This window comes from Stegodyphus dumicola, chromosome 2 (genome assembly GCF_044657685.1).
Source record: "Stegodyphus dumicola isolate Sdum_Otavi_A_Nest chromosome 2, ASM4465768v1".
In the NCBI taxonomy this organism is placed as follows: domain Eukaryota; kingdom Metazoa; phylum Arthropoda; class Arachnida; order Araneae; family Eresidae; genus Stegodyphus; species Stegodyphus dumicola.
Genome location: NC_140769.1, coordinates 63543834 through 63556609, shown reverse-complemented (window position 1 = coordinate 63556609; position 12776 = coordinate 63543834). Strand labels below are relative to the sequence as shown.

The 12776-nt window shown below is 33.0% G+C and overlaps 1 protein-coding gene across 11 annotated transcripts in view; it reads left to right on the top strand.

The window, feature by feature from the left end:
• Window positions 1–12776, top strand: part of LOC118206113 (putative inorganic phosphate cotransporter) — a 161926-nt gene that overhangs the window by 134776 nt on the left and 14374 nt on the right. For all 11 annotated transcript variants that reach the window (XM_085810718.1, XM_085810712.1, XM_085810719.1 and 8 more), the window contains one exon: window positions 7708–7840. In XM_085810718.1, coding sequence (XP_085666844.1) covers window positions 7708–7840 — 133 coding nt within the window. The remainder of the gene's footprint in view (window positions 1–7707; window positions 7841–12776) is intronic.

Below are 12776 nucleotides of genomic sequence, written 5' to 3'. Positions count from 1 at the left end.
TTATTATAGTGTCGTTTAATAATGATTAAAAACTAATAAACGTATAAGAATAATTTATACGTGTAACAAAATAGCCGTTGTTGGCAGGAGCTCGTGACACGTATTGAGTACTTTTGAGGTTATATGGAATCGCTTAATTAACTAAACGTGAGAACTACACTCAAAATTAATAATTTTATTAATTATTAATGAAATAGGAATAAATAATTATAGTCCTGCAAATTAATAATAAATTTACTTGAGAATATAATTAAAGTGAGAGTTACACTGAGATAGTAAAATGATAATTGTAAACGTCACTACTACGATAGATGCACAAACAATAATAATAGCCGAAAACTGTGCAGGGGGTGAGAGAAGGTTTATTGTGTGAGAGAGACAAGAGAGCGGCTTCGGTCTCATTATTACTCCGTGCCATTTACTGGGTGAGAAGTGACACCGATAGACGCCTGGCGGGGATAACTGATCAAGTGATAATTGATCAGTTACCGACCAGGGTTAAAAATTATTAAATTACTAATATCGCTATTAAGAAATAGGGTTTGGTGGTAGAAGGGTGAAAATTTAGTGTTGTATGTATTTTTTAATGACACATCATAAAAAAAATAAAAATACAAAATTTTGTCCAAAAAAAATTGGGGGGTTGGACCACCCTTATCACTTAGAGGTATGAAAAATAGATTACGACCGATTCTCAGACCTACCGAATATACATATAAAATTTCATAAAAATGGGTCAAGCCGTTTCGGAGGAGTATTGTTACAAACACTGTGACACGAGAATTTTATATATTAGATATAAAAATGGGAATCAATATTTATTTCTTTGCAATTTATATAACTATAGTTTCATTTATTATAACTAAAAACTCAAGTTTACTCTAGTGTTCCTTAAAAATTTTAGAACTTAAAAAGTGTTCAATGATTATAAAAGTTTGGGAAACACACTGATCTAAAGAATGTGCGAAAGTCAGTATCAGACCACTAAAGCCTCATTTCCATTAATGCGGACTGTATGCTCTGCATGATTATGTAATGAGGTAACTCTGTGTTAGAGAGGTGCGTCTCTAAATCATGGCCATGCTCGGAATTTATTTGCATTTACTCCCACCAGGTGCCCTTTTATTGATTGATATGCTTGAGTTATTTAAATTCGACTTCTGAAAAGTTTTTATCCTTGTTATGAAATGTGAAAATAACAGTGAGTGTGTGTGTGATTATGGCAAAGCCTCGAGGGCTATCTGCCTAATGGGAAGAATGCCGTCGTGGAGGCTTTTCTAAGGCAAACCGGCTCGTATACACGTTACACACGGGGAAAAACCACGAATACGCCCATGCAGCCAGCCCGTTCGCGGGATTCGAACCTCGGACAGAACTACAAGTGTTCAGTGACTTTACCGCTTGGCCTATCGGCTCAACCAGTCGAAACATGCTAATTAATGCCTTATCCCATTGCCATATCAGTTTAAGATGATCAACTCCCCTTTTAAAAGTGTGCAGAAATAGGATTGCAAAATAACCGTCAGCAAAATTTTGCTAATTTGTGAACATGAGTCACACTTCTTTTTAATATTTGAATATCTTAATATTGATAACTGCTATGTGTGAATAAGTAGCCTTATAGAGGTTTTTTAATTACATCCAACTGACTGCTACCTTTTTCAATACGTAGATTTCTCGTTATAATGTCGATATTTCTGATATTCATAAAAAATACTATATAGAAATGTATTGTTTCTTTGAAGCCGACCGTTTTTTTTTGCCTTTTTTTCACTAGATCCTCTAATTGCTCTTCTTTCACCATGTGACCCCAAAGCTTTCGTAAGACATAGACTGAAGTAGAATAACATGATCTAGCTGCAAGTGTCTGTCATTCTGAGCCGCATCACAGAGATTAATCAATCAAAGAGTTAATTCCATCGCTGGCAGGCGAACCACCATTCACTAAGCGCTTATAACCTCTCTAATGGAAACGGCGTTCAACGTTTGCAAACTCCACTCATAGCGAGACGACGGTTTGATGGCTTAGACAACGATTTCTGATGCAGACACATTTATCTCCAGAACATCAATGGCGGTATTATGATCAATGGTTGCCGCCAGGGATGTTCGATACAGAAATTACATTCTTTCTCAGTAAATTGGCTCATTTCTTGCGGCCATGATTCTTGATATCATTTTAAAGATTGATAACGTGCCAGTTCACAAAGTGTGTGCTAGAATTGCAAACACTACTTTGTATGGAACGGCTGTCGAGGTCACGAGACTGAAATTCCGTCGAACATGTATGGAAATTGCTTAGATGTTTAATTTCACTCCATGACCTTCACGTAACTTCTGCGAGCTAAGAACATAGCGGTTCCGTGAATGGACATAGATGTCACAAATGCCCCAAATGAAGACTAACTGACGTATGTAAACTAACTGGTATGTGTTTTGAACTAACTGACTATTCTTGACTAATTGTGACTAATTCTTCACTAATTTGACTTCGTCGGTTAGTGCCAAAAATAGTCAGTAACTTACTGACTATTCTTGCCACTAACTGACGTCGTCTAGTATGTGTTTCAAACTGAGATCATAATGTTATGTATTACTAACCTCCAATAACAAATTCATTTGCCGTCATATCCGTTAATTTTGTTTACTTCATAATTATTTTTAATTTTCTTGGCCTTCATCAATTAATTGTAACTCAATATATGCAGAATCTCAATGAATTAAAATACATATTTTTATCCACTTATTCCTTTTCGTTACTAAACTTTCGGGCATGAATGTAGTTCTCAATAAATACGTGCAAGAGTTGTTTATATAGTAAATGAATTTTAGGTTAAGTTACGAGATATTTGCCAAAAGCTGCAAAGAAGTCTGCATCTGAATAAACAAACTGATAGAATTCTGTGTTTGCTCTTCGCAAGCTTTCGACTCATTGGCAATATGCTTTGCTTGAATTATTTGAAGAAGTCTTGAGAGTAAACGCTTTTCAGCGTTATTCAAGACGTGCAAGATTTTTTTTTTCTTTTCTTACTCGGCTGAGTAAAAGTATTTCTATGTTTGTTCTGTCAATTTTCTTATGCTTCTTTAGAAACAGAAATTATGTGTGATAGATATGAAGGGAAAGACGTGGCATAATGGAAGTGATCAAATACCTGTAGCATTATTGCAAATCGTATTGGAAGAAACATTAAAATCTTTAATTAATTAAAATTCTCCTAAATTAATTGAAAATGCAATTTATATACGAGGAAAAAAGGTCGAAAAGAAAAGAAAATTCACGCATGCTGTTAGGACTTTAAAAAAAAAGTTTTATATATGTTCAAATTTCAAATTTTACTTTTTGAAAAAATGAATGAATTGACAAATTAAAATTGTTAACATTAACTATACATGTTTTAAAATTATGCATTTTAGGACTTTTCTTGCAATATTCCGGCTCTGATAACGTTTCAAATAAAAGTTTGTAATGTATGGTCATCAACTGAACAGTAATTGGTTTTATTTTATGTATATATATTAAAATTCTATACACGGAAAATATTTAAGAAACGAGTTATAATTTAATGGCCATTTAGAGAGTTTACTTTCTTTAAACTGCGTTTTCATAGTTTTTTCGAGTATGTTTTCCGATAAATACGTACTTTTACTTAAAATGCTAAAACTCATACAGATATGCATTCAATTAATTAAGACATAATAACACGCCGAATAAATACTAATTCAGAAGTCAAACAACAAAAATAACGTTAAACTGTGAAAATTTTGTAAATATAACGCTGATTTTTGTTGTTTGACTTCTGAATTATGCATTCAATTATTTAATATTTTTACTGCTTGTTTATAATTATATACGTGATAGAAATAAGGACGGATTTTACTAAATATTGAAAAGGGAAATTATTGGAAGTGAAAATGTAATTGAAATCGTATCTTTTTCGAAGTTCTTGCACATGAATAGATATTAATTTTTTCATCCAAAATTAATTAATTGATTCGTAAAGTTATTAAGAACCTTCTAATTAATGCACTAAAAATGGGATAAAAGCATTGAAAACTTCAAAAGAAGAAAATATTTTAGATATTAAATTTTCCTTCTAAAATTTAAGTTAAATCAAATTGCTGGCAAAAATTTTTTTCTGCGTGTTTTTCAATTGAAAGTCATTTTGCTTAACAAAATCATTTAATAATATTCATGTTAAATAGATAAAAGTTCTTAAATAAAAAATCATTCAAAAGATACAGAGTCTCATTAAAGAAACATACGAGAACGCGAAATAAATTTTCCTGTAGCTAGAATATAATAGATTTCGAGCAAATGTTCTGTAATTTTAAACTTATCGCAATTTTGGTGGGTTTAGAGCGTTGTACAAAATACTGTTATTTCGTATGGTAATAGGGCCAGGGATTTACATTGCGAAATGAAAGACTGTTCTCCACTAGTATCTTTCACGTCTGATATGAACGATGTTACTTTACAGCCTCTTGTAAATCTAAACAAGGTTTAGCTTCCACTTTATATCAAATCTCGATTTGATAAAATTTTTTTTGAAAGCATTACAGAAAGATGATCCGTCGTTTGCACACTAACCTTCAAATTTCCATACCTAATTTTGGATAAAATAAAAAGAATTTATCTTTATTGGGCTTCACACGCGTAATTTGTAACGTGTAATCAGTGTGAGCAGAAACGCAGTGATGGTGAATAAATAGTATTTAAAAATAAATCGGGGAAAATCTTGCGACACTGGTAGAAAGATTGGTCCCAAATATTGTTGAAGACTAATGTCATCATTCTCATTTGAACTGCTTTCTTGACAATTGTGGTAATGTGAGAAATGAACAGGGAGAATTTTTTATCCGAAAATAGGTGCAATAGAAGAAAGATGCAAAGAGAAATAATTTGTGGTTATGGTCAGCCGATTTCTGTTGGAATATATAGGAATGATATGGCGCAAGCTGTAAACAAGAAGCTGAAATACGCAGGCAGCTTCAAACCTTTCAACATTTATAGTATTTTGTTCAACATTCATCGGAATTTAAGTATTGTGTGCTGCGTTTTCCTGTGCAAGAGGATTTCATAGGCGAACAGTTATTAATTACTCTAACAAGAAAAGAGGATGATTTCGAAATTTTGTCAATACTTGTAAACAAAAGCTAGTTTTAGAAAATAAAGAGCATTTTTTACGTTCAGGAGGTGGTATTTATTGAGAAATTATTTCATCTATTGAGTCTCGTATTCTTTGGTAACATAAACTAATAGCTCTAGGAAGAGTATAGAGGAATTATCCTCAGGTCTTGTGACAGCATATAAGGTCAGAAGGAAGCGTGTAAATGGCCCTTTATTTAATTTTATATAGTTGCACAAACGGCCCCACTTGGGTTTTCATAAGCCAACACTCATGGCTTAACTTCAACAAGTAATGCTGAATTTAAAATAAAATGTAATTAAAGTTGCCTAATGGTTCACAGGAAAATTTAAACTGTCAGGCAAGATCTGGCTGATAGAAACGGCTGGAAGAGGCCTAATGGCTAGAAGCACTCAACGCCATAATCATATTTGATTATGTGGCTCAAAGTAACAATGTGGTCTTCAAACAGGCATAACACGCTCTAAACACACCTTCCGAAACTTAAATAGCACTTCTTTCTCCCTAATTTGAGTAAACACGCGCTAACTGATAACATTCTGGCAGGAAAGCGTGGGTGAAATGGAGAATCAAAGGAAATTTCCTTTAACTAAAAATGAACTATTAGTAAAAATAAATGAATCTCTACACATATCTGTAACGGAAAAATGTAAAAAATAGTAGAACAACATAATTGTTTTACTTCTCATTTTCTATACGATAAATTGTTGTAATGAAGTTGTCTTTGGCTTTATAAAGGCATGCATATATTATTACACGCATTTTGCCTCCATGTATATTAGCATCCATGAATACTTTTGACATTGTTAAGATTAAAGTAATTTTAGGTATCATCACCGACCAATAATTTGACTTGGTGGCGGACGACACAAAGATATGGAATTCATATCTGCAGTCTCTTAACAAGCCGCATTCTCTGAGCTGTTACGAGGATATTGCAGGAACAATAACTCGTTCGGTCACGAGGCTTAAGAGTCATAACTTAACGACAGATCAGGGGATTTTAGCGATTTTCACTGTGATTGTCATTAAGGCCTCTCTAATTCAAGGAACTTACCGGTCAGTGGTCTTATTTCTCATCCGATGTCGTCTTCAACTATTACAAATCAGAGGACGTAAAATGCAACCGAAAAGGGCGCGACTAATTCAGCCTGCAAACTGTTCCAGACATAGCAAGTGCGCCAGGACTCTCGACTAGGAAGACTCTTGCCGCTAAGAAGATACCTTAAATTCCAAGTAATTTGTTTCTATGTATTTAATATTAATTATTATTTGCCGTTATTATATTCATAAGAGAGTTCTTCGTAGATTTGTAAAAGTGTTTTTAGTTCAATGTGCCGTTTAAACTTACCTAAACGCAACTAACTGCTACAAATGAGTCGAAGCATTAGCGCACCAGCGCCCCAGCATTCCAAAATGATTTGATATTACACTCAATGCTTTTACACTATGCTTTTATGTGGGGAAATGTTAAGGATATTTGTTATGCTGGTACCAGTTCTAGATTAAAGTCGAAACCACAATTTTAGACTTGCTGCAACTTGCATGAGAAGAACTCGAACTGGATATAAAGCGGTTAATGGCTAGAAAGTTGGACGGAAAGTTTTTGATACGCAAGTAAAATTTGATATTTTTTTCCTATAGCCACAATGGCTCCTTTTTCATAAATACAGGATGATTCAAATAAACGGATAATTTTGAAAGTTGCGTCGGCAACAGTGAGCGTTTGGTAGCATTGAATAACGTACGACAGCCTGTCAACGACACCTTGGCATTTTAGTTATAATGAATGCGTGGAGTGGTGCGCAACTTGCTTTCGCGATTAGTGTTGTACATAAACAATGACAGTGTGGAGGGGCCACGTAGAGAATTCCGCCGTCATTTTAATTCAGGACGCTATGATTGTATTCCATCAGTGCATGCAGTTAAAACGTGGACATGTAATTTTGAGGAAACTGGTTCGGTAATGAAAAAAAAATAACCTTCAGGTTGTATGCAAACCGTTCGTGCACCAGACAATATTCAGGCTGTTCTAGATGTTGTCATAAGAAGTCAATCAATTCGTCGTTACTCAGCACCTTTACATAAATGCGAGGCAATATCCGAGAAGCGATTGCAGAAATTCCAGTTGAGATGGTAGGTCAAACCATGAACAATGCAACGGAAGAGACTGCAGGAATGTTAGCGTAGAGAAAGAGCTCACCTGCAGATGTCATTTTAAAAAATAAATTGTACTGTATGTATTCTAAAATGGCATTATTTTTGTTATTAAATGAGATAAATAATTTGTTTTCATTAAATTATTTAATTTTCAAAATTTCCCGTTTTTTTTAATCACCCTGTAGTTAATTTTTTTTAAATGCGAAAAGTGCAATCCAACTACGAGAAAAATCTACGATCACAAAAACGCATGCAATTTTCAAACCGATTTATTTGAAAAACACAGCGCATGGTCACGGTGTTTCACACGTCTGATGCTGACTGAATGAATATGATCTGTGGATTTTCTCTCATTATTTTTAAAGCACCTTTAGTATACAATAATGTTTAAACTTTTCAGAATGGTGAACTTTCGTCTCTACCACCTCTCACCCGTGCTTTGTTTGCTTGTTTATGCAGTACTCCTGTGGACTGGGCTATTAAGAAAGGATACCTAGAAGCAAGTTATACCAGAAAAGGCACAACACTTGTCAGTAAGTTGAAAAGAATAAAATTCATAATTGTTGCCGAATACGAAAATATAAAATTAACACATTTACATTAAATCTTTTCCTCGAAATAATTGATGCACGCTATAAAAGCATTTTGAACAGTTATTACAACAAATCCTTGACTGGCTAGTTTGGAAAACTCATCTTTGACTAAAAATATTGAAACTGAGGATTTATTGATATACTTTACGTAAATAACTTTGTTGTGCAGTCTGTTTAAATGTATTTAGAATACCCAAACGATGTTTAAGCTAGCTTTACACTCGGGCAGAATTCAATGAAGCAAAAATTTATTTTAAAGTAAAATGCTGAATATATCATTTAACTTATCGAATATTGCGCAAAAATAGTAAAATAGGACCAGTCTATTAGCATTCACCGTTAATATACTCGGATGAAAACTTTGTATGCCTAAAGAATGAATTACTAAATTGCTGGATGGAAAGGGTGCCCCATCAACATTGTCAGATATCTTTCTTTCTTGATGAATCTCGGGAATATTTGTGTTAGGTTGCGATTTAATTCCCTTGTCGAAATTTTTAGTAGTGCAGTTAGTTTATTTTAACTCATTTATTTTAAGTTGCTTAATGGATAATTTCTTGTAAGTCGTGTTTAAAGTATTTGTATTTTACTTGTTAAACTAGCGTAAATATGAATTAATGCATCCTGAAAGAATATCTAGTGTTTCAAAGACTTTAGTACTTAGTGTTTCAGAGACCTGTCGCTTGTGAGTATTTAACAGTAAGTATTCATTTTTAGGATGTTTCGACTATTATTGCTATTAAAAATTCTACTTGTTAATTTAGCTTTTTCAGACTTTTTTATATTTTAAAAACTCTGGTGTTGGTTATTTTTAGTTTTGTGACAAACATTTGTAGTAAGAAGCGTTAAAAATGAAGATATTTGAATTTTTGTTGTAATTCTACCTTTTTTAAAAATCATTTCGTAACTTCTTAAAGTAAAAATATATTAAAATTTTAAGAGGAAACAAACAAGTGCCTTTAAATTTCTCGCTTCATCTATTTCCTGCGGCTGCGAGTTGAGGAGAAGTTGTTAGCTTCTTTTCTTTTAAGAAGGGGAGACATATCTGTTGTCATAGGTGTCTTGTACTGTTTCGGAAGTAAAAGGATAAGCTAATTTTAGGGACTTACTTTTCTCTCGCTGTGGGTGAGATTTGAGTTTTCCTGGATGTCAGTGTTGTACGACACGGAAGCCGCAGAAGTTGTCGTCCATCTTTTTTGAGATTTTCGGCTCTTATTTTTTTATTAGAATATTTTCCATTAAATCTATGTAATGAAGGCATCCTTTTTCAATACATATAGCGGTAAAAGCTCCAAATATATTGCATTAACAAAACTTCGAAGGCGGATCTTAGTGACATCATAAATTGGTGATATTAAGCTTGTGACATCACAATATATTATTGCATTTTATAACGTGAAATTTACTTTTTTTCTACTGAAAATAACAATAACAAGTTATTTATTATCTTTAACATTAAATCCTTTTTTTAACTTACGTTTTTAAAAGTTAATTCTGAATTAAGATGATAGAACAATTCAATTCTAACATTTATTAAAACGGTAAATAATATTGCAATCTCACATACTTGTATTTTATGCAACTGCAATATTTTCAAAGATGTTAATCTTTTACATCAACAAAAATTAGAAAAAATCATTTTAAATTTAAATTCATATCATGGAACGTTTTTTGTACTATTTAGACAAATGACGTTATTTCTAAAATGTGACTTTTTATGGTTTATTTATTCTCGCAATCCTTTATATACTATTAAGTAAAAAATTTAAACTTCAGCACCAATGAAAAAAGATAATTTTTTTTTGGAGAATATAACATTATAAACAGTTTTCATTTCTTTGTTTCTTAAATCTCTTAATAACGTCATATTCTCCTTATGTATATCACTATTCATATATCAGTAACTGAAAAATATAATTTCTCGCAGTAAGAAAAATAACACAAGAAAATCAAACTAGAAATTTGGAATAAGCAATGTTTCGAGTAGAAAATGTACTAGCAAAAGCAAATGCAGTAGCGATCAATCGCTATGTATTAAAATAATAAGGTAAAAATTACTTATAGGGTGCAGTTTTGCTAGTCATTGTAAAAAGATCGTCAATCTATCCACATTTATCGTAAGTCGGAAAACATTATCAACGTATCAAAAGAACACAATTAAAAATACAATTTAGAATACAAAAATTATGATTAAAATTGTAATTTAAAATGCAGAATACATGGTTAAAAGTACAATTTACATTAAACACTGCTGTACTAATTAAAAATACACAAACGATAGAGTAAGTATTGCACATAATGTACGATACATTACTGTCGCTCTCCCAATTGTACACAGCGATATGTTTTCACTAAAAATATGAGAGAATTGCACAAATTCGGCTTCGCGCTCAGCTTCGACTTTGCTCATCAGCGATAACCATGATTTTTGTAGAACAACTGAAACTTCAACGTACACTTCAAAGTAATGAAAATAAAAGAAATATTCTGTTTTTCACCGTTTAAAATTGAGGTGTTTAAAAAATAACAGGTAGCAGTGAAACACAGAACAAGTGAATGTGGAAGAATTATTTACACTCCATTGATTGGTAAAAAATAAGGTTTCCAGAATAATGAATGATCCAAGAACAAATATAAGGTTACCGGAATAAAGTTATAAACTAACAATGAAATCACCAAATGTAGCGCAGTCGATGTGTGTTTTAGCTAATAAATAATAATACTACATGAAACTTTCCTCGAGTCGTCTCTTTTCCCTCCAAATGGTAAAAACATCTAAATATAAATTTTTATTCATACTGTAGGAAGCACCGACATCGGCATACTAATCAGTGATAAAAAATGTTTTTGCACTTAAAAATGTTTTGCGCTAAAAGCCTTTTTTTTAATTTGAGCAGTTACGGTTAAAATGTTTAAATCATTCAGTATTTTGAATCGCTTGGTAAATTTTATACTAATGATATTTTACGCGTTATCTCACTGTGTTAAGTGGTTACAATTGTACACAACGCACAAAAAATAAATTTATAGTTGAAATAATTATTTTTATCATAAATTTATTTTTTTGAGTGCGTTACTTTGAGTGTGTTGTTTGTGTTACTTTGTGTGTGTGTTTTTGTGTTATGTTTGCTTGTGTTTATAATGTTACTGCAGGAGATGAGTAACAACATAAACTTAAACCTAATATTTCAACTTAAACTTTCTTCAAATTTGAAGTTATATATATTTAAAATAATCTGCCATTAGGAGGGAAAAAACAACTCTTTATTTATTTATTTATTTTATTCTAATGGCAGATTACAAAGACAACTGCACACAGAACAAGCAATTCATCTTTGCTTGTTCTGTCTAAAGCTGTTTTTGTAATCTGGCATTAGATATAAAAATATTTCAAACAATAACCATATAAATATGCCATTTTCAATCAGTTAAAGCTCAGCTGCAACCTGCTTTTCGGAAGAGGCTGAGCCATTAATGCGTTAGAAAAAGGTGTGCCCAAGCTTAAGGCAACTAAACATCATCTTTAATCTGAGCAACGTCTTCTAGAATTCAACCTAGATGGCCTTTCAGTCGATATTTTTAGAGAAAGCCCTTTGAGTCTTGAAAACTGAACTTCTTTCATTACGCTAAGAAACAATTTTTTAGTTTTTATACCAACTTTGATTCTTCTGTCGAGATGAGTTGAAATGTTAGCATATATGTATTTATATTTCAGTATTTAAGTATCTAATAATTACTAACAAACTAACACAACTATTCTTATATATACTTTAATAATAAATTATATTATCTATACCAAAATATTTACACAAATCATCGAATTCTTTGGGCATTTAATATCCCATATTTTCTCAATCTAATTTTGCTATATGCTCTCAATCTGCTATGAGGATAGCACACGGAAAAATCATAATCAGGTTCTTCTTTTTGAGTTTAATAATTAGCTACTTTTGAAAGCAAATAAAGTGTGTGCTTGAAAGATCGAAGGTGAGTCTGAATACGGAACTGGGGAATATTGTTTCAAAACGGCCTTGAAACATTTTGCTACATCTCGTTTTATTGCTGTACAGTATAGGGTGCTTGTTATTGCAATAGCATACTAAAAATGCCGATTTTAAATTAAGATTGATATAAAGTAAAGATACGAGGGCCATCCAGGAAGTAGATTACGTTTCCGTCTGTGTCCGCTAGGGGCGGGGCTAGCGCGGCCATCTTGGGGTCAGAGCGTTGCGCAGCTCAGTCTGCATCTAGCCGTGCTAGTGAGAGGTTCGTGCTGTGCTCCGTTCAGATACTGTGACGGTTTGAAATGTCTGCGTTAATTGAAAATCCCGCAAGCTGCGAGGTGCGCTCAGTAATAAGGTTTCTGACTGCAAAAAACTGTAAACCGATAGAAATCTATCGGCAGCTTCGTGAAGTGTATGGGGACAACATTATCACTGAAGGTGGAGTGCGTCAGTGGGTCATAAGATTTCAAAATGGCCGAACCAATGTTCACGACGAAGATCGAAGTGGGAGACCCAGCATAGTGACCGCCGAACTTCTCGAAAAAGTCGATGCTAAAGTCCGTGAAAATCGAAATTTCACAATAACGGAACTTTCTTTGAGTTTTCCACAAATTTCGCGAAGTTTGTTGCACGAAATCATCAGCGAAAAGCTTGGTTACCACAAGTTTTGTGCAAGATGGAAGGCAAGAAGAGGTAACGAAGTGGTTGAAGGCGCAGGCGGCCGAATTTTTCGACGAAGGAATTTCCAAGCTCGTACATCGCTACGATAAATGCCTTAATTTGTATGGTGACTATGTAGAAAAGTAGTATTTGAGTGTGGCTTTCATCTGTATATAATAAAATTTGTTTCCTATACTTTGTTTATTTTTTTA